This window comes from Geotrypetes seraphini, chromosome 5 (genome assembly GCF_902459505.1).
Source record: "Geotrypetes seraphini chromosome 5, aGeoSer1.1, whole genome shotgun sequence".
NCBI classification, from domain to species: Eukaryota; Metazoa; Chordata; class Amphibia; order Gymnophiona; family Dermophiidae; genus Geotrypetes; species Geotrypetes seraphini.
In genome coordinates, this window is record NC_047088.1 from 151,952,065 (window position 1) to 151,975,558 (window position 23,494).

General features: G+C 38.6%; 1 protein-coding gene across 6 annotated transcripts in view; it reads right to left on the minus strand.

The window, feature by feature from the left end:
- KIAA2012 (KIAA2012 ortholog) overlaps positions 1-23,494 on the minus strand; it is a 262,432-nt gene that overhangs the window by 177,733 nt on the left and 61,205 nt on the right. For 5 of the 6 annotated variants that reach the window (XM_033946967.1, XM_033946966.1, XM_033946965.1 and 2 more), the window contains 4 exons: positions 12,605-12,801; positions 9,201-9,390; positions 6,787-6,926; positions 5,203-5,374 (listed from right to left, as the gene is read on the minus strand). In XM_033946967.1, coding sequence (XP_033802858.1) covers positions 5,203-5,374; positions 6,787-6,926; positions 9,201-9,390; positions 12,605-12,801 — 699 coding nt within the window. The remainder of the gene's footprint in view (positions 1-5,202; positions 5,375-6,786; positions 6,927-9,200; positions 9,391-12,604; positions 12,802-23,494) is intronic. The other variant, XM_033946969.1, reaches the window with a different exon arrangement.

Below are 23,494 nucleotides of genomic sequence, written 5' to 3' on the forward strand. Positions count from 1 at the left end.
TTTTATTTAGGTTAGCTCCATCTTATCTTGCTGCTCATTTTAGATTTTTTTATATGGGAAAAAAAATATACGTAGATCCAGTTGGTTTTATTTTTCTTCAGCGAAAATGTGTCGCTTAAGAAATTCTTAAATATGACTCTGGCGTTTCAAGCAGGAGTAATGAATTCATGTTTGAATGCTCTTATTACTCCAGCCCTCACTTATTATCAATTTCTGAAAGATCTTCAAACTTATCTATTTAAACAATGCAATATTAAATTGATTTCAAAATTATTATGATAAGCAAATGTTTATTATTTTTATGGAATGTTTACAGTCGCTTATCTATTTTAGTATAAATAATCTGTATTGTGCATATTTTACTTTGAATAAGTTAGGGTTGCATTTTGTTAGTATCTTTTATTGAATTGTGTTTTCTTTTATAAGACATTGTTATTTGGATCTGTATTTTAATTACTTGTTGTAATTACTATTGTGTAAACCGCCAAGAACTGATGGTTTAGCGGTATATAAAAATAGACTATTATTATTATTTAAAAAACACATATTATCCCCAAATGTTCTTCTCTGGTTAAGAGACTGCTACGAGAGCATACGAGGTATTTACTGCATATTTCTGCTTATGAACATTTTCTGTTTAGTTTCATTATGTGTCTTAAATAGACAAATATAACAAAGCACAGCAAGATGGGAATATCATTTGACTCTCATCAAAGTCTGGCTGCCTGTTGTAAACAATGATTTTTACATATTTCCATGTTTCTGACTTCTTCTATGAATCACTACCTCAGGTGCAGAAAGTATAGTCTCTACTATAAGATTTTTATTGGGACTCCATTTAAGGTCACCTGCAGCAACATTTGTAGGAGCTCTGTTTAAACAGTTTACTGAAACATCTTGTACAGATGCTTGTGCCAAGACCAATGCATAGCCTTGTGACCTTAGAGTTGGTTATCTGTTGCTGCCCTCACATTCCCTGGGATAGGGACAGAAGGAAGTCAGCGTTTTTTCTGCACCTGTCTGCTTGCTATGATTACTTTCTAGCGGCACTAGAAAAGGTTCAAAGAAGAGCGACCAAGATGATAAAGGGGATGGAACTCTCGTATAAGGAAAGACTAAAAAGGTTAGGGCTCTTCATCTTGGAAAAGGGAAGGCTGAAGGGAAATATGATTGAAGTCTACAAAACCCTAAGTGGAGTAGAATGGGTACAAGTGGATCCATTTTTCACTCCGTGAAAAATTACAAAGACTAGGGGACACTAGATGAAATTGTAGAGAAATACTTTTAAAACCAATAGGAGGAAGTATTTTTGCACTCGGAGAATAGTTAAGCTATGGAATGCGTTGCCAGAGGTTGTGGTAAAAGCGGATAGCGGAGCTGGTTTTAAGAAAGGTTTGGACAAATTCCTGGAGGAAAAGACCATAGTCTGTTATTAAGATATGGGTGAAATCTCTGCTTGCCCTGGATCAGTAGCATGGACTGTTGTTACTCTTTGGGTTTTGGCCAGGTACTAGTGACCTGGATTGGCCACATTGAGAATGGGCTACTGGGCTTGATAGACCAGTTGTCTGACCCAGTAAGGCTATTCTTATGTTCTTCTGATTGTGCTAATTGACATCTGATAAAAAGAAGCTGTGTGTATTTGAATTTTGTGACTCCTGATTTATTACACTTCTCCCTCCGTATTCGCAGTTTCAAAAATCGCGATTTTGATTATTTGCGATTTTTAGCATGGTGGCTCCTCCCCCCCAAGTTATGCCATCCGATAAAAATTTTGGCACTTTCAAAGTAGCAGCTACAATTTTCCATTCATCAGAGAGCTGCAAGAGACACATCTTTAAATCCCTATCATCACATAAAGAAAAATAAAAAAATACAGTACCTAGAAACATCTCAGCCCTCCGCCACCAAAATCTTGACTCTAGACAAAGTCCAGTTAAGAAGTTTAAGCATTAGATTACCTGTAGTCTCTGCACGGGGGGAGGGAAGAGAACAGAAAACTCAACATTACGCCAAGTTGCTAGGCGACCCAATTTAGAGGAGCCATGTGCAAGGCAGGACGGAAGGCCAATTGGCAGCCACAACTCAGCCGAAAAGAGGGCGAGGTGGGGGGTCAAAGCCGTAGGAGAACAACCTGACCATTACGTTCTCTATTAGCCAATGACAACAAAGGGAGGAACAAGGGGGCGTTACGTATTGCGCAACTATTTTTTTTTTTTTTGGTAGCCACCCTTTCCTCTGTGTGTAGAGAAGTATAATAGAGACACAAAGTTATTCGCGGTTTTTCCGTATTTGCGTGTGTGTTCATCCCCTAATCACCGTGAATACGGAGGGAGAAGAGTACATGCTTATCTAATTGTCTGCTGATCCTGCATTCCATAATATGTTATGGTCCAGCTACTGCTGTCCCTATTTCGACCCACAAATTTTTAAATCACCTGTGAAAAATGAAATCTGTCCTGCAAGTTTACAATTTCAGCCACCTGATAGTCAGCACCTTGACAGTCTGATCTGACACTAACAACACTACATAAGTTACTTCATGCTGCCACAAGAAAGATCAACTGAACTCACCTTTGAGCAGAATCTAACCGTGTGCAACTGGAACCTCCAGTTTTCTACACAAAACCAATTTCCTAAACTGAAGACTGAAACTTGTTATTTTTTCACATGTAAAAGGTATTGATACCAAATATGGCAAAAGATCATCTGAACAACACTCATTTAACATTATTACCATCGTAGTAGTGTAAATGCTTTACAAAAGCCGATTGCTACTGTTTTTGGTTTGCTTTAATTCTATAAGTAAGTGTAGAAATAAACTGTAATCAGAGTGAAATGTTTATGCTGAAATTATGGATATGAAATATGTAACTGCAAATATGCAACAGATTAGAACCTGTTTAACCTTAGATGTTGTATTAGTCAGTATAATACATGCAGAAGTTACTCAGAGTGCAAAATGAGCATTATAGAGTTATTTAGCTTTGGATTTTGTATTAGCCAAAGCCTAGTTATCCTACTTAGGTTATATCTGCTTATGCTAAGTGCATTGTGATGTATTAGCACCCCTACAAGCTTGATTTTCAAGAGGTGGAGTGATGCAGGATGGAAAAACCATGGTTGTACTACTGAAAATCAGACTGTGAAGCCTACCTGATTGCTAGAAACACTGCCTTTTTAAGACCACATCTTATCTCCATATTTTATTCTCGGGTTAAGAGACTAGACAAGAGCATATTCACTGCCTATTTCTGCTTTAAGGAAAGCCTTCTCTGCAAAGTTCTGTTATCAACTGTGCCTGGAGCAGGCATCTCATGATTTTCATCAAAGCCTGAATATCTGTTGCATACACATTTTTTTACACATTTTCATATTTCTGATTGTCTCTAAGAATCACAACCTCTTGGGTACAGAGAACTCTATTTTTGTAAGATTTTGCTTATTGAGCCTCCATCTTAGGTAACTTGCAGCAATATCTATAGCAGTGGTTCTCAACCCTGGGGACCCCCAGCCAGTCGGATTTTCAAGATATCCCTAACGAATATGCATGAGAGAGATTTGCATACCTGTCACTTCCATTATATGCAAATCTCTCTCATGCATGTTCATTAGGGATATCTTGAAAACCCGACTGGCTGGGGGGTCCCCAGGACAGGGTTAAGAACCACTGATCTATAGGGACTCTGTTTAGATCAGTGTTTCCCAACCCTGTCCTGGAGGACCACCAGCCAGTCAGGTTTTGGGGATAACCCTAATGAATATGCATGAGAGAGATTTGCATATAATGGAGGTGAAAGGCATGCAAATTTGCTCCATGCATATTCATTAGGGCTATCCTGAAAACATGACTGGTTGGTGGTCCTCCAGGACAGGGTTGGGAATCACTGGTTTAGATAGTTTGCTGAAACATCTTATATGGATACTTATGCCAAGGCGAGTGGATGCTCTCATGAGTTTAGACTTGGCTTCTGTAATCTGCTGCTGCCCTTGCATTGTCCAGGAAAGCGGCAGAAGAAAGTCCCCATTGTTTCTGTGCCTATTTACTTGTGATTATCTTCTGATTGTGCTGTCATCTGATGCAAAGCAGATGTGTCCAACTAATTCTGTGATTTAAGATTTATTACCTAATTGTCTGCTGATGATTAATTTGCTGCACCTAAACGATATCACCACTGGCTAATAAAAAGCTAAGTATAACCATACAGTTTTAGGGGTGGCTGAGCGGATTTGTTTGCTCCATGCATAAGAGTTATGCAAAGAACTGGGAGCTGTGGCCATATCTAGATCATTTGTGATCCCAGAAATGTAGAACATACCCACATGAATTCTCTGCTCCCAAAACCCTCACTCTTGGCAATATTTACCTATGTATTATTTTTCATGAACCTTTCCTCCTACTCACACACTTCTTCATACAGAAGTAGAGAAACTAGGTGGGGAGGGAAAAGAGTAGAGTGCCTTGTTTGTCTATATAATGTTTGTTTGTAATGTAATGTAATGTAATATTTTCTCCTCTTTCCATTGAAGCCTCTTGGCTGTACTACCCAACTCCCCACCACCACCACCTGAATTCCAGGTTGTTGCTGCTTCTGTAGTTCTGCTTTCAGTGGCTTTCAGTGAGTTTGAGCCATGAAGTTCTATACTCACCAATGTGCTTGCAAGAAAAAAAAAAATAAATCAGTTTGAGAGCCATGGAAAGCCACAGACAGCCAAAAAAAATGGCAGCAGCTGAGCAGGAAGAGAGCTAGACTTGCATGCCTGAGGCTACAGAAAAAAAAACAGCTGGTTGCCACATTTGAATAACATTGATCTAGCAGTTCTTCAGGATTATATTCTAATATTCTAACCACTACAACTTGGCTACCCAACTTTAGAGCTCAAGGAATATAAAACGGTCAGGTTCTCAGAGGTGTAGTTTGTCTGCTTAGATTGAGTGAGAGAGGCAGTAATGTGTGAGAACATGATATTGGCAATGAGGGGAAGGAGACTAATTTAACATTACCATCTGTAATATTAGGGAGGGGTTGCTGCCCCTTCATGCCCATGCCAAACTATACCTATGTAGGTTTATTTAGGATAACAAAAATACATTAATTACAGTAGTTTGAGTGAACACAGAATTGAAGAGCCCTGTACAAAACTCTTCTATCCTCAGTTCTGCGCTGTGCAGTGAGTATCTTTGATTCTTCTCCACTGTACCTCCTGAATCTTTGTCATCCCCTCTGGCATGCTTATTCTCAGGAAATCGAATCAACAGTGGCAGGATAAGGAGTTCTTTTGGCATCTCACGGGTTCCGAACTGACACTTGCAGACAAACTTTGGTTGGGGAGATTCCTTTAATATTGGGGGTAATTTCAGTATATCTTGAGCCTGTGAACATAAGAAGTAGAGATTTGATAACGATGCATTCATTTGAAGGCCTGCAATGCAACATTTCACAGTGTTTGTTATATTTAGCCTATATTTTATGTGTCCAAGAGCTCTAAGTTTTATACCCAGCAGGTAGGCAGCCTACTTAACATCTAGTGCATTGTTCTTCTGGATCTGCCTGGTACCTTGTACATTGCCAGCCAAGGACCTGAGTTTGATTCCTAGATAGGGCTGCCACTTCAACCCAGGTTTAAAAAAACAACACATTGATTTAATATTGGTTTTCTATCGTTCCATGCAAGGTATTGTAGTTTTGATTTTCTTAGAGAAATTAAAGCAGTGAGAAATCAATCTTATTATTAGGCCATAGTCTTTGCTCCCTAGGTCACCTGGGCCTGGGGATGCTACAGAAGTAGTGTTAACAACTTCTCAGGTGAGATAGTCCTTGTCATTAAGCAAGAGGTCAAAGTCTTTACTCCCTAGGTCACCTGGGCCTGGGGATGCTACAGAAGTAGTATTAACCTTCATCCTATCCTGCAATTACCAGATTAACTTACGTAGCACTATTTGCAAGAGGGTGTACACAAGGGTGGGGATCCCATTTCTGTGCATGATTTGCAGAATGCAGTACGTTCTCCGCACTCCTGCCACATTTAGTGCACCAATATCACCAAAATTTAGACAGCAGATATAAATTCAGACACATTTTGATCACTAAATTTAAAATAAAATCGTTTTTTCTACCTTGTTGTCTGGTGATTTCATGAGTCTCTGGTTGCACTTTATTCGAGTCTCTGGTTGCACTTTATTCTTCTGACTGTGCATCCAATCTTTCTTCCCTTCTTTTAGCCTGTATGCTTCCTCTCCTCCAGACCTCATTCCCTCCCCCAACTTTTTCTTCCTTTCTCCCTGCCCTTTCTTTCTCCCTGCCGACCTTTCTTTTTCTCTGTTTCCCTTCTTTCCTTCTGTCTTCCTGCCTGCCCCCTTTCTTTCTTCCAGCCCTCCCCAAAGCCATTGCCGCCACCATCGGGGAACAGCCCCCCAAGTCACAGCCATTGGGTAACATACCCCAAAGCCGCTGCCACCCCAAGTTCTCTCCTTCCCTGCGTCAGGCCGACCAGCATTCCTCTCCCTGACGTCAATTCTGCCGTCAGAGAGGAAGTTCCGCCCAGCTAGGCCCAGCTAAGGCCAACACAGTCTTAATAATTGCAGTGGCTGGGAAAACTAAAGAGCAACAAAGAATGAATGAACAAAAAATGAACGCAACCAGAAAAGCAGAATAGCACAGACACAGCACATGATTCTACAGGACCTCAGCTGGCCCAGTAAATCAGAACCAGTCTGCTGTCTTTCTTCAACTCTCTTCCTTAGCACAACAGCTGCAGCAGTTGAGGCTAACACATGGAACTAACCTCCTGTGTTTTTGCATCCTTGACTGTTCCATGTTCAGGACCTAGAGTAGATGTGAGAGGGGGAAAGAGGTCTCCTTCACTATGAGTTCCCCAGGGCTGGTCTTTTCTGCCATGCTGGTGCTTCCTGTGCCCCTGTTTAACTGCAAATGTACAGGAAATGGTAAGAGAATAGATTAGAAACCTCCGAGAGGGAACACATAAGCCCAGTTCTGTGCGACATGGAGGGACATTTTCAAAACAAACATCTAAGTCCGATTTGGACATATGGTGCTAGACATCCAAAGTTGGCAGTAAGAAAATGCCTATTTTTGAAAGGCAAACCGCCATACGTCTAGAAATAATTAAAAAAAAAAATAAAAAATCCTCTTTCTGGACATCCAGGCCATTGGGATGCCCAGACCGCCAGGATGTCTATCTTTATACCACATTTTCGATCAAAATTTCATCCAAGTCCAAAATGCCCAGAACAAGACCAGTTTGATGTGGGAGGGGTCAGTCATGTAATGGACTGGCCACCCAGACATGGCAACAGAGCAGTGGGGCACTTAGAGGGCACTGCTGTGAACTTCACATAAAGGGTGCCAGATAAACATCTTACCAGAACTCCCTTATAGGTAATGTTTGTTATTTAATTGTAACAAATATAATAAATAAAAAAGAAAGAACTCCTTTATAGGTTAGGCTGTTTCCCCCTTTCTCTCTGAGCTGACAGCTTCAAATTTCACTGGCATACAGATTCAGAAGCCTTCCTATGCTGGAGACTGGAACAGCAGTTTCCGACTCTAATTATTCCCAGATGTTACCTCAGGATTTTTCCTTAGTGTTCCTTCAAGTTTAAAATATATACAAGATTGGAAATTAAGTACATTCTTTCAAATATTTTTCATCCATCCAGCACTCGCTTGGGGCCCCTTCATTCATCCATCCATACCATGTATTTCATTCATATTTAATGCAAGAAAACTTTCTCTTTTATGCCCAGTATGCCCAGCTCAAACCAATCTGGTATCAATTAGACCATGAGGGAAGCTCAAGGTGGGCAAAAACCTGAACAAAGACTAGGGATATAGGCTGAACACAAAATGGAGTAAAGCCAAACAGAAGACATAGAAAAACAGAGATGGAGTTCATGTATATCCTGATTTCCTCTATGATCTAGCTTAATAGCAAAGTACATAAAAAGAATCTTATTATGCTTTTCCTTAATATTAATCTGTAGTGTGTTTTTCTGGCCTTGGCTACATCCATATTCAGATTTTTATTCACCAACTTTTCTTACGCTTCTATTGGGTGTGGCCTTAACTAACACATATGCTTGTATCTAACTAGAGTTATCCAGAATCATACGAAAAGCAGGCATTTTTGTAGAAAAACTCCACAAAATACTACACTATCGTGTCCTGATGTCCATTCCATTACCGTCCCATAGACATCGCCCCCTACTGGCCATGAGCCACTCCTCAGAACCCCCCAACCCCCCTCTAAAATCCACTATATCTACCTGTCTACAACCCCAATAGCCCTTATGGCTGCATGTGACACCTACAGTATCTGGCAGTAGAGCAGGGTTTTGGGGTTTTTTGGTAGGCTCACATTTTCCACCATCAATGTAGTAGTTATAATGGCTTATGGGCCTGGATCCTCCTCTCTATGGTTCACTAACCCACTCACCAGGCTACTTAAGACACCTGTGTGCAGCTCTACTAGGCTATACCAGGTACTGATGTTCTGAAGACAGGTATGTACATTTGTATTCTGAACTTTGTGGGTGTGAGGGGGTCCATGAGCACTGGGGGAGTATGGGGGTGTCTTACCTTGATGCATGCAGTGATAATCTGGTCAATTTGGGCATCTTTGTGGCACTTAGACCCATCTAAAACAGGTCTAGTTCCAAATGTATAAGTTCTGTACAATGTCTTGCAAAATGTTTGATTATTGCTGCAAGACGTCCATGTTTAACCCGCCCTTGAGACTGCCCAAAGCCCGCCCATAATAGCCTCCACCACGCCCATCTCATGCTCTGAACTTACAGAGGCTGAAACAGCTCGCTAGACGTACAGAAAGATGGTTTTGATTATCGGCACATGGATCTCCTGGTGATTAGGACGTCCAAGTGCTGACTTAGGATGCCTTTTGGACATCTATGTTTTTTGATTATGGGCCCCAAAGTTTGATATGCTCTTTCCTAAACATTTTTGGTTTCTTTTTCAGACCTTTAGTTTAGAATATTAATATTTTATATACAAATTAGTCTTGATTGCATTTGTGCTTTAGATTATAACCTTCATAAGAGACATTAATATTACCACCATCTGGAAGACATTTTCCTGAATGTCTGATAAATTTTGGTGGGGCCTCTTCTTGCAGTGCCAAGGCACTCAACTTTTAAATCTGGCCCTTATTGTACTGCTTACCCTTGTGGGGCTGCCTTCTTTCTGGGAAAGGCCCTCCATAGAAGGTGAGGTGGGACTTGCAGCTCTGAAGCTCAGAAGCATAAGTATTATCATTTTCAAAACTGCCTGAAGTTTTGTGCTGCTTCTCACTGTGTTCCTGCTTCACTTTTCCAGGCTTTCCTTCATTGTGATGAAACTCCATCCATCTGTCCTAGGAACCAGCAGAGTGAAAACCATTTTAGTGCATTTTAGAGATGAAGTGGCTGTGAAAGCCAACCTCTCTCACGGCCAGGTCTACCTGGGCCTTATGGTGAGGCAGTGTGTACCTAATCCACTCCAGAATATCTAAGAAACAGTTACAGGACTTATGTCTGCATTTTCTTTCCTTTTATTTGAGTAGGGTGTGGCTTCTGCTACTTGGCATTGTGTATAGCAGCAGAACAAGAAAATTGCTCCAGCCACCTGTTAGTGATATAATGCTCCATCAGCCATACATCTTAGTATACATTTTTAAAAAATCTATTATTCACCATATACACTTTTACCATACCATTCAGGCAGAAATTTTTCAACTACCGCAGAAATAACTATAACAAATTTTCAAAGGGAAATGACCTGTGGTGTTTCTCTTTCAAATTTGGGTTAACAAACACTGCAGGTGCAAAATTAGGCTCTGGAACATTTGCAACTCCAGCAAGCACCTTCCCTTTCCAACCTTAACCGTACCTCTAGGTCTTCCCCTTTCACCTGTGTCTAACAGTGCATATGCAGTTAAAGTGCATGCATAATTCCGGCCTCTGATATGAAGGGGGTGTTCAGCTGTGGGGATTTTTACCTGAGGTAATTCCTTTGAAAATTTTTTTCTCCGTGTACTAACTTAATACTGTAATTTAGAGTTATGCATATACAGCAGCATGAAAATAAGGAAGAAGCATGGACTGTAATTATTAGTGATGACAAATAAAGGCCACACAGCTTGTCCTGTCTGTCATCTACACTAACTATTAGGAACTGTAATCTTCCTCAGAGATCCTCTGTTTTTGTCCTGTGCTTTCTTGAATTCAGATACAGTTCTCATCTTTGCCACCTCCACTGAAAGGTCATTCCATGCATCTATCACTCTTCCTGTAAATATTTCTTTAGATTATTCCTGAGTCTATCTCCTTTCATCTTCATCTTATGACTCTTCATTGCTGAATTTCCTGTACATTTATACCAATGGCTTTGTTGCTTAATAATAGTAGTTTCTCATTTCTCTCTCTCTGTAACCACGCAGTCAGATAATGTAATCCCTGATCTCAATTAAATGTGACATTTGAAATGGAAAGATTGGAAAAGCTTTTTTATAAAAAAAACAACAAAAAACTACCTCTAAATAAGAAGACAAATCATAGGCACTGTACAGCATAATAATTGTGCAGTTTTTGCCCACTGGCTTCCTGCAGCCTAATGAGGAAATGATCAGAATAAGAGATGCCTTCCTCCTTATCAAGGGTGCAAGATATCTGGCCCCCAAACACCAGTGATGGTGCTCTATACAAGCTCTTCAGACAACATTGACATCTCAAGCAGGGACATCTGTAGTATTAAAACTGATAACAAAAAGATCTTTGGATAATTCTTATGGCAACAAAAGAATTACTACTGGCTCATGTACAATTAGGGATGTGCAAGCCAAAAACATTTATTTTGTTTAGTTTCCTTGTCATTTACACGATTTTTGGTTAAATCTGGGTATTAAAATATTTCATTTTTTTTCGGGTGCAATGTCATCAATACCAGTAGTATACACTATTGCTCAATAGTGCCCCCTGTAGGTTAATAGTGTGCCAATTGACAAATATGCAGGCTATTGAGCAATAGGGAGTACTGTTAAGCACACTGCACTATACACTATTTGAGCAATAGTGCAAATGATTGTGCAATAATGAGCACTACTGAAAACATTAACAAAAACAAGTTTTTTTTTCTCGTATTCTGTGTTAAAAACAAAAGAGAGACACAGAAAACATTGTTGACATTTCTCATGTCATTTCAAATGAATGTGCATTTCTGTTTATGATTACCAAGAAAACAGAGTTCAAATTATAAACAGATATATGCTTAGTAAGGCCAACAAAACTCTGTAAGATGAAGAAGCAGACATGTTGATAGTTGGTTAAAATTCTTTATTGCAGAAGATCACATAAAAAGGAGTTCAACACAGGTGTAAGTCACTCTTTGGGCCTGCTTCTGGGGTCATATAATGTATCATAAACTATAAAGAATAATTAATAAATAATGAATAAGAATTTAATCCCCCTTTTAAGAAGCTGCGTTAGAGCTAATATCGCTGCGGCCAGCGATAAGAAAAGCCTAAAGTAGCTTTGTAAAAGGGGGAGGTGGGTAATATACATACACGTAAAAACAAAAAAGATAATCTCTGGAAAACTATGGGATAGTTCAACTTCCTTGGGCTGTTTTACTTCCTACTAACAGTCCTTGGAATACTGTTGAAGTTCACATGTGTTGTAGGCGTAGAGCCAGAATATTGACAGAGTAAAATTATTTGTGTACTAGTCTTTAAGCCCGTTACATTAACGGGTGCTAGAATATGTGTGTATTTCTTTCTTTCTCTCTCTCTCTCTCCTTAGCCTGTTTCTGTATTTCTTTCTTTCTGTCTTTCTTTTTCCTCGGCTGTCCATCATGCAGTACCTGTTTCCTGCTCCCCCTGTCCAGCATTAGTCCTCCGTTCCTTCCCCCCCCCCGTCCATCAGCACCTCTTCCCCTGTCCAGCAGTACCTCTTTTCTGTTTCCCCTGTCCAGCAGTAGGCTTCCCTTCCTTTTTTTGCCCCCCCCTCCATCAGCACCTCTTCCCCTGTCCAGCAGTACCTCTTTTCTGTTTCCCCTGTCCAGCAGTAGGCCTCCCTTCCTTTTTTTGCCCCCCCCCTCCATCAGCACCTCTTCCCCTGTCCAGCAGTACCTCTTTTCTGTTTTCCCTGTCCAGCAGTAGGCCTCCCTTCCTTTTTTTGCCCCCCCCCTCCATCAGCACCTCTTCCCCTGTCCAGCAGTACCTCTTTTCTGTTTCCCCTGTCCAGCAGTAGGCTTCCCTTCCTTTTTTTGCCCCCCCCCTCCATCAGCACCTCTTCCCCTGTCCAGCAGTACCTATTTTCTGTTTCCCCTGTCCAGCAGTAGGCCTCCCTGGTGTGGTTCAAAAGAGGAGCCATGGCGGCGGCTTGAGCATAAGCGCGAGAGAGCCGTGGGCACGCATGCGCACTCGTGTTTCCGCGACGGATCAGGGAACACGACTTTTGAGTGCGCATGCGCGGCCTAGCATTTTATTATATTAGATTAGTTGCTCGTGGACTCACATTGTGGGTCTTGTCGCATGATATAGCATGCAGTAAAAGTGATTTATGAAAATTTTTTATTTTTTAGAAGGTTACCTCTGAAACACCAGCACATGCTTCATTCACATCCCAGGTGGGTTCCTTCTTAGGTTGAGAGATCAGATTTAGATCTAGCTTTTGTACTGAAACCCTAGAAAGCTGTGGCATATCATATTTTCTGTGTCTGCTGTTGCCTTCCCAGCCTCTTTCCAGGTGTTTATTCTTGCGCTTCTCCTGTACAGGGATGTACTGACCTGCGGGAACAGCATGTTGTCTACATTGAGCTCAAGGTTATGGACATGATACTTTAATGAAGCTCTACCAACCATGATAGCAGTGTTAGCAGTCTAATACCACATTCCCAAGTATAAGACAGAGGGAAATGCTTGAATACCTGAATAAATTCATGTAAACCGTTCTGAGCTCCCTGGAAGAGAGATATAGAAAATGAATGAATAAATAAATAAATAAGCAGTGGAATGGGGTGGGTCACAGGGGCCATGGATCCACCAATATTTTGTGCAACACAGCATTAGAGGTTTGTAGAAGGATTGAAGATTGGTTTGTTTGTTTTTACTCAGAGAATAGTTAAACTCTGGAACACATTGCCAGAGGTTGTGGTAAGAGTGGATAGTGTAGCTGGTTTTAAGAAAAGTTTGGACAATTTCCTAGAGGAAAAGTCCATAATCTGTTATTGAGACAGACATGGGGGAAGCCACTGCTTGCCCTGGATCGGTAGCATGGAATGTTGCTACTCCTTGAGTTTTGGCCAGGTACTAGGGACCTGGATTGGCCACCATGAGAACGGGCTACTGGGCTTGATGGACCATTGGTCTGACTCAGTAAGGCTATTCTTATGTTCTTACACTGTCACTTTCAAGGGATATCACACCTATCCTTGTTTAATACTTTCCATCCAAAATGCCACATGCCTCAAAAATAACATGTAGCAACAAAAAGGGATCCAACCAAATCTGCAGTGAAATCACCAAACCAGGAAAAACAAACAAAAACTGCAGACTATGTACAAGATGCAGGCAAAATTTTTGAGATGCACCACTTTTGGCAGCGATTCTCAGCGTATTGAACACACAGGCACTTGTTGTTACCTTCATTTTTTGCGGTATATTTTCATACCTTATTTACCTTTATAAATTAAAAAACAAAATAAATAATACTCGTTACCCTGAACGTCGAAAAATTCCCTTAGATTCTCAACAAACATCTTCAGCTATATCAAATTCATCTTTAATCTCTCATCGATTATATTCCACTACAATAGATTTACCATCTTCAGACTTGAAAAGCTGTCAACTTAAAATAGGTATAATAAATATACGTTCCATTAAATCAAAATACCATATTCTTAAAGACCTCATCACTCAATATTCTTTTGACATTCTATGTCTAATTGAAACATGGCTTTTAGAAGGAGAGGAAGCATACCTTGATTATGCTTGCCCCCCTGGTTTTTCATTTATTTTCAATCATCGCTGCAATAAAAAAGGAGGAGGTTTAGCAACTATCTATAATGATTCCCTTCCAATAAATAAACTTGATTCTTCTTCAAATACACATATTGAATATCTACAATTTTCCGTTCAAACCAAACCAAAAACAGATATTATTTTATTATATATACCACCCCCAATTAGTACTGATATTCTTAACCACCTACAATCTCTTCTTTTTGATTTTGGTTCTTCTACACTAAATCCATTAATTTTGGGAGATTTTAATATCCATTTTGACGATCTTACTAACAATTACACCAAAACTGTACTTTCTTATATTACCTATTTAGATTTGCACCCTTTATTGACCCAACCAACTCATCAAGCTGGTCATATATTAGATATGGCTATAGTTCCTAGATCCGCAACTTCAAATTACATTGTAAACTCATCATTTCCAGTTCCATGGTCCGACCATTTTTTAATATCTATATCGTACTCTATTACACATAAAAAGCCTCATACTGAAAATCGGACAATTAATTTTAGAAATCTCAATAATCTTACCCCAGAATTAATTCGATCATCATTTCAGCTTGATTTTTCCAATGCAAACAATACTGATATGGAAACTCTACTAAATCAATGGAATTCCTCCATAAATACATTATTAGATGAGCGTGCTCCACTTCAAATTAAAATAATTTCAGCACAAAGAACTCAAAATCCATGGTACACAGCTGATCTTGCACTCATGAAAAAGCAACTTAGATTATTGAACGTAAATGGAGAAAAAACAAAACGCATGAAAATACTCAACTATTTAAAGAGCTCTCAAAATTATATAAATCAAAAATTAATCAAGCAAAAGCAAAATTTTACTCAGAAAAAATAATAAAAGCTAAAAATCCTTCAGCACTATATGTATTACTAAATTCATTAACAAACATAAAAAAACAGCAAACACAAACTTACAACTCATTACCAACAGCTCAAGACCTTGCAGATTATTTTATTGAAAAAATTAAAACCATTAGGAATTCTTTTACAAAACAGCAGTCCGATATTCAAAACGATCATCCTATCACAAATATATCATATTCAACATGTTCCCATTTCAACCTGCCCAGTCTTGATGAATTAGAATCTATATTAAAATCTATTAATGTAAAGAGTTCGATAGTAGACTCAATTCCTCCATTCATTCTAAAAAAATATTTTGAACTCTTTGGTCCTTTCATTCTAAAATTAATAAATGAAAGTCTAATACAAAGTAATATGCCCAATTGCTGGAAAGCCTCTGTTATTCGTCCTATTATAAAAGATCATAAGACCAGTTCGGAAAAAATCTCAAACTATAGGCCAATAGCTAATCTTCCTTTTATGGCTAAATTGACGGAAAAGATTGTTTTCAATCAAATTTCTGAATTTACTGAAAAAACCAACGTTCTTCATCCGAACCAAACAGGATTCCGACAACACCATAGTACTGAGCATTCATTAATAGGAATGACCTCTTCAATACATTATTACTTGGATCATCACCAATCGGTTTTATTAATATCCATCGACCTTTCTGCTGCTTTTGACACCATAGATCACCATCTTTTATTAGACAGACTTTATTCTATTGGTATTACTGATCAAGTATTGTCTTGGTTCAAATCTTATTTTACTGATCGTACTTCTACAGTTATATTTAATAACTCAAACTCTAAAAGCTCTTTAACTTCCCTTGGTATTCCCCAAGGATCTATTCTGTCCCCCCTACTCTTCAATATTTTTCTTGCACCCCTGATGACTGTCTGCCAATCTATAGGTTTTCATGTATTTGCATACGCTGACGATATTCAACTTCTGCACCCTTTGGATCCTAATAACTCTTTAGATATCATATCAATTAATAATAAACTTGAACAAATCCATCAATGGTTAGATATAAATAGGTTGGCTCTTAATATTGAAAAAACCAAAACTATGCTTTTTCCATGGAAAGAATCTCCTAAACTTATCGCTCCTATCACTATAAAAAATATTCCTTTGCAATTAGTTGACTCTATTAAAATCCTAGGAGTCATATTTGACAGTAAACTAACTTTTCATGAACAAATAGGTAGTATCGTAAAATCATCATTCTATAGGCTCCGTCAAATACGTTCTCTTTCACAATATCTTTGTTCTAAATCATTAAATATCTTGATCCACTCTTTAGTAATCTCTAGAATCGATTACTGCAATGCCCTTTATAAAGAAATTGCACAGAATGAAATAAGACGGCTTCAAATAATACAAAATACTTCCATTAAACTAATAACAAAGACAAAAAAATTTGATCATGTAACACCACTTCTCAAGAACGCTCATTGGCTACCAGTATCCCATAGAATAACATATAAACTAAGCCTACTTACTTTTAAAGCAATGTTTTTTAAAACACCGGCATTTATTTTTAAAACACTAATCCCTTACTCCACAAATAGAATATTGCGATCCAACGAACAGCATCTATTAACAATTCCATCTCTCAAAATCATTAATACTAGAAGACAATTTATCTTCTCTGTCACTGCTCCACAAATTTGGAATTCCCTGCCAATCTACTTAAGGAAAGAACAGGATATTGATAAATTCAAGACTAACTTAAAAACATTCCTTTTTAAAGATGCTTTTGATTAACAAGTTTTTCCCTAGAATTCAATAATACTGTTATTCGCCAATGTTTTTAAACTCCCATCCTTATGTTTTTCCCTACCTTCTTTTCTATTATAAATTGTAGTTCATTTCCCCTTTTCCTCTGTATTCATGTTTGTTAGTTCGTATATAGTTCTATTTATTTTAATGGTTAAATATATATTAATTAATGTTTTTTGTTTTTATCTTTAAAATTGTAATTTTATTTTGAAATTGTAATTTAAATATTTTCTTTTATGTATGTACATCGCTTTGAAGCAAGATTAAGCGATTAATCAAAAATTTTAATAAACTTGAAACTTGTACCATGGACCCCTGACGAAGGAGTGTTGTCCGAAACACGGACCATGTTGGGTCCCTTGATTGGTAAAAAGGTTTTATATCACTGCATTTTAATTTTAGTACAATAAATTTTGCCTGCAGTTTTTGTTTGTTTTTCAAAAATAACATGTAACATAACATAACTTTATTTTTCTATACCGCCTTAATCAAAAGAATTCTAGACGGTTTCCACAAAAGAGAAAAAACTGGACAATCAGTGAAATACAAAATAATAATGATAACAATATAGCCTATTATTTAAAAAGACATTAAAATTTAAATTGATACAGTAAAATTATTGTGTTAAAGATAAAAACACGAATTAAGAGATAAATTTATCAAATAATACTGTCTTAATTTCTTTTCTGAAAGCGCCATAGGACAGCATGGCTCTGCAGATATAGTTACTCAACCAGGACTGTTGTTTGCTTGCTTGAAATGCAAGCATCCTGTCTAAATAGGACGTAAGTTTACAGCCTAAAATCTTCAGGTAAGCAAATAGGTTACAATTTCTGGTTATCCTCATGGGGTTATATAGCACGAAATGAGATAGCAGGGAGGTAGGTGCCAATCCCCAAACTGACTTAAAACAGAGGCATGAAAATTTAAACATTAGTCATGCCTCCACTGGCAACCATTGCAATGATCGGTAATAAGGACTGATATGATCGCTTTTCTTCAGTCCAAATATCAAGCGAACAGCCTTATTCTGCACTATTCTTAATTTTCTCACAACTTTCTTTGGTGCGCCCAAATAAACAATATTACAGTAGTCCAATATAGATAATACCAATGCCTGCACCAACAGTCTAAAGCAGGGGTGCCCACACTTTTTGGGCTTGCGAGCTACTTTTAAAATGACCAAGTCAAAATGATCTACCAACAATAAAATTTAAAAAAAAACACAACGCACACTGTACGCATAGAAAATGTTAATTATCATTCCTATTCCAGGGTTTTTCAAAGAGGTCAAAGCAGATGACTCTATGCACTATCACCTCAGTAACAACCATACAAAAATAGACAAATATACCCCCCTCCCTTTTTACTAAACCACGATAGCAGTTTTTAGAGCGCAGGGAGCTGCGCTGAATGCCCAGCGCTGCTCTCGACACTCATAGGCTCCCTGCGCTAAAAAACTCTATTGCGGTTTAGTAAAAGGGGACCTTAGTGTAAAATATAGACAGCAGATATAAATTCAGACACATTTTGATCACTAAATTTAAAATAAAATCATTTTTCCTACCTTGTCTGGTGATTTAATGAGTCTCTGGTTGCACTTTCTTCTTCTGACTGTGCATCCAATCTTTCTTCCCTTCTTTTAGCCTGTATGCTTCCTCTCCTCCAGACCTCGTTCCCTCCCCCAACTTTTCCTTCATCTCTCCCTGCCCTTTCTTTCTCTCTGCCTCCCTTTCTTTTTTTTCAGTTTCTCTTCTTTCTTTCTGTCTCCCTGCCTGCCCTTTTTCTTTCTTTCTCCCTGCCCACCCCCAAGCCACTGCCATCGGGGACCAGGACCCAAACCACCACCAATAACAGGCCCCAAACCGCCACCAATAACAGGCCCGAAAGCCGACGCCGCTCCAAGCTCTCCCTGCTTCGGCCAACCAGCATTCCTCTCCCCGACATCAATTCTGCTGTCGGGGAGAGGAAGGCTGATTGGCCCAAGATCGCGATCGACCTATTGGGGGAAATGCTGCCGGGTCCTGCCTTTGCGGAAATAGAAAGTAGGCAGGACCCGGCAGGAAGAAGAGCAAATGCTTCACTAACCTGTCTCCCGCCATAGCCCATAGCGAACGCTTGCTTCAGGGCTCTCAACATGTGCGTGCCGGCTTCCCTTCTCCCCCCCCCCAAGACATAACTTCCGGTTTCGGAGGGAAGAGAAGGGAAGCCGGCACGCACACGTTAGAGCCATGGAGTATAAGTTCGCTACGGGCTGAAATCTCCAATCCGTTTTTTTTTTAAATGTTCAGCAGCGGCGGCAGCAGCAGATGACAGCTGGGTGGACTGCCCAGCTAAAAGGCCCTAGAGAGAACACTGGAGAGGAAGGCTGATCGGCCCGGTAGATCAGGATAGCAACACGAGTCTATCATGGAGCCCGGGATGAGCTCCGCGATCGACTCGTGTTGCCTTCCTGAGCTACTGGTCGATTGCGATCGACGTGTTGGGCACCCCTGGTCTAAAGGATAAAAAGTCAAAATAATTTTTGATGGTCTTTAATTTCCATAATGTAAAAAAGCACACTTTCACCACCAAATTTGTATGTTCTACCAAAGTTAAATGGGAGTCTAAAGTGACTCCTACTATTTTTATGGATTTTAAAATTGGGTAATCATGACCATTAAGGTGAAGCGATGTCTTAGTTATTTTGTCATTTGGACTTGCTAATAAAAATTTTGTCTTTTCTGTATTCGATTTTAATTTAAAATTGGTTGTTCATTGTTCTAATTCAGACATGATATGAGAGATTTATTCTAAAATTTATTTTGTTATGTTATTCAAAGGAATTAATACATTGATTTAGAGGTTAAAGATAAGCCCCCTTGATATTTAAACTCCATGGTCGGTGTTATTCTAAAATATCAACTGTGATGTTTAAGGATATAATTGGATTTTTAACGTCAACCACTATCCGGACAGTGGTGCTGAAAACCTGAGTACAGACATATCTGGTGCGATAAAACATGGTCTAAGTCACAAAAACCCACCTAAAGTCACCAGATAAGCACTGCAAACACATAAAATAGACCCCCATGCACTACCCCAGTGATCACCAAACCCCCCCACCCCCATAAAAATTTTAATCATAACTTTAAAATTCAGCCTCCAGACTAGGAAAGCCTAGTCGTCCAGCACAGAGGCAGCTTAAGTCATGTTGGGGGTGGGTTAGGGACTCATGGAGAGGAGGACCCATGCCCATAAACCCCTGTAATCACTGCATTGATACTTAAACATGTGCACTGCCCTATACACCCCCAAAACCCTTTTTTATTGGCATATAAGTGGCTCCTGTAGCCATAAAGGCTATTGGGGTGGTAGATAAGTGGATCTAAGGGATTCTGGAGATGGTTTGGGGGGGGCTCATCATGACCTATAAGGGAGCTGTAGTGAGGAGAAGACATGTCACCCTTTTTGTGAAGTTCACATCAGTGCCCTGTAAGGTACCCACTATTTAGGTGCCATTTCTGGGTGTTCAGTCCATCACTTTGCAGACCCCTCCCATGTCCAACAGGGCTTGTTCTAGGCATTTTGGACTTGGACGAAAAGTTGGACGGAAATGTGGTATAAAGATGGACGATTTAGTGGCTTGGATGATCAGATTGGCTGGACATATAGTTAGACAATTTTCGAAACCAAAAAAAATCTTGGACGTATCTTTCGAAAATGTGGCTTAGGCTTTTTTTAACTTTGAATGACTTGCGAGTTGGATGTAAATGGACTTAGACGTCCCTTTCGATTATGCCCCTCCACGTGTTCGTTAAATGGGGGGTAAGTTTGGTAGCCTTCTGTTCTAAATAATGAACCACTGAAATGATACATCACCAAAAAGTCATGTTAAACAATGCGACAGTTTTCCAATTGCAAAAACTCATTTGAACAATAAAGGCAGTAGTGACCTCTCCTGATGAAGAGAGTGAAACTTGAGTTGGGGGGCCATTTTTAATTATGGCGGTTATGTACTTTAAACACCCATAATAGCACTAGCATTTTTGCTGTGGCAGCCTTTCCATCAGAGCTGAATAGCTTCCTGCCTCGGGACTTAAGATAAGTTGGTTTTTAACATCATTCAAAATAGTTTTAAGTTCCGTGAATGTGAGGTGGTAAGGAACTGTAAATCAGGGGTGTCAAAGTCCCTCCTAGAGGGCCGCAATCTAGTCGGGTTTTACGGATTTCTCCAATGAATTTGCATGAGATCTATTAGCATACAATGAAAGCAGTGTATGCAACTAGATCTCATGCATATTCATTGGAGAAATCCTGAAAACCCGAATGGATTGTGGCCCTCAAGGAGGGACTTTGACACACCTGTTGTAAAGGCTATGATGGTCCCTAAGGCTACCACAGTTTAGTATTGCACTGAACGGTTGGTATGTTGGGTCTGAGCACTTTACATATTTAAAGTATAATTATTTATTTACAATATCTGTGATTATTTTGTTGTGTTCAACAGTAAAGGTAAGCAATATGTCCAGTAAGCAGCACTACCACTTATCCAGAGGATCTGATAAAGCCAGAGAACCAAATATAACAATATCGTACAAAAACCATTCTGGATTCCATGTTATACATTGGAAGAATTTATATTTCAAAGGATACAGAGTTCTTATGCTTCAATTTGACCTATCTAGTGCCTACAATTTAGTAGTTCATGTTCTATTGCTAAGAATATTGGGCATATCAGGGAACATTTTAAGTTGGTTTAAAAATTTTTTGACAAGATCATATAAAGTAAAAATGTCTTCAGGATATTCAAAGAATGGCAACTTGTTTACGGAGTCCCTCAGGGTTCTCCACTATCACCCTTTCTTTTCAATATTTTTCTACATTCTTTAGGTTATTTTTTTTAAGGAGTTCCAGTTCGTTTCAATTTTTCCGTAAATCTTTAAAAACTACTCTATTTGCTAAACATTTTTAAAATTAATTTTTTTGAAATTTTGCTATTATCTTCTATTTATCATTTGTAAATCATTCCCTGTTTATTTAATTGTTGTAAACCAAGTCGAGCCTTCTCAGAATGATGACTCAGTATACAAAGTTAAGCTTTAGTTTAGTTATGCATTGGAAAAATCTAAATTCATTTCTTTCATATATGCAGATGATATCACTATTTTTGTCCCCTTTTCTTGCTCCTTAGAAGATATAAAACCTAAAGTAAGTCACTTTATGAATCTAATATAGAACTGGATGTCAATATACCAATTGAAATTAAATAAAGATGAAACAAATCTTTGTTTAATAAATCATCCAAAAATGGGAAGTGAAGTTAAAGTGCTATCAATTAATAGTATTGATTACACTCTGGTTTCAATAATTAGGATTCTGGGTTTACATTTTGATAACAATCTCTCTTTGTTACCTTAAGTCAATGTATTAATTAAAAAGTCTTTTGGTCTTTTTTAGAAACTTACCTCCCTTTTTACTAAACTGAAATAGCGGTTATTAGCGCAGTAAGCCGCGCTGAATGCTCCGTACTGCTCCCAATGCTCTTAGGAACTCTATGAGCATCGAGAGCAACGCAGAGCATTCAGCTCGGCTCTCTGCACTAATAATTGCTATCACGGTTTAGTAAAATGGGGGGATTAGAAGGTTAAGAAAATATTTTGAACATATCAATTCCATTTACTGGTGCAATCATTATTCATGTCATTATTGGACTATTTGAGCCCGAAAAGGAAAATCAGATTGTTCAACTAATGTATATCATACTTTCTATGAACAATCACATATAGAATTCAATTTCAACCTAAGACCTCAAACACCTGAGGCACTACTAGTGTAATTTTTCATGCCTTTATATTTATTCAAAACAGGCAAAATTTCTTTTTAACTTATCTTATGTGGTGAGTTACTTAATTTAAGAAGCGCACTTATCTTTGCCTGTTTTGAATAAATATATTCAAGATAAGACTAATGATGAATATCTAACCCCAGTAAAGGCATGCAAAATTACAACAATAGTACCTCGGGTGTTTGACTATTGCAATGTTATTGGACTATTGCAATGTTACTTTCTTAGACTGTCCCAAATCAATACTAAAAAAAACCTACAAACCCTTCAAAACACAGCTATAAGACAAAGGGCTCCTTTTATCAAGGCGCGCTACGGGGGTTAGCGCGTCGGACATTTCATCACACGCTAACCCCAACGGCAGCCTAAAATTCTAACGCCTCATCAATGGAGGCGTTAGGTACTAGCGCGGCAGGTGGTTTAATGCATGGTATTCCGCGCGTTAAACCGCTACCGCGCCTTTGTAAAAGGACCCCTAATTTTCAAACTGAAAAAGAGTGATAAGATACACCTTATTTTATGGCGCTGCACTGATGTATACTGTATTGTTCAAAAACACACTTTGGGGACACACCAGATTACATTCCACAACGTTTTAAGTTCTTTAACAAATCAACTTTGAATTTAAGCAAAACCATACCTTCTGTTTTCTTGAAATTGAAAAGATAACATACACCAGAATTTTCAACTCAACCTGGGTTTACCAAGCAGCCAAACTATTGAAAACTCTGCCTATTACAATTAATAAACAAATTAAAAAAATAAACAAATTTTAAAAAAGAGCTAAAGACCTATCTTTTTGAAGAATTTGTACTTAAAAAGATATAACACTATGCTAATCAGTTTATAATGTTGTAATAACTAATTTATTTTTATGTAAACCGCTGTGAACTTCCATGAGGCATTGACGGTATATAAATAAAGATTGTTTTGATAAGATACTTAGGGCCTCAGTTATAGGAAGAACTTTTTTTT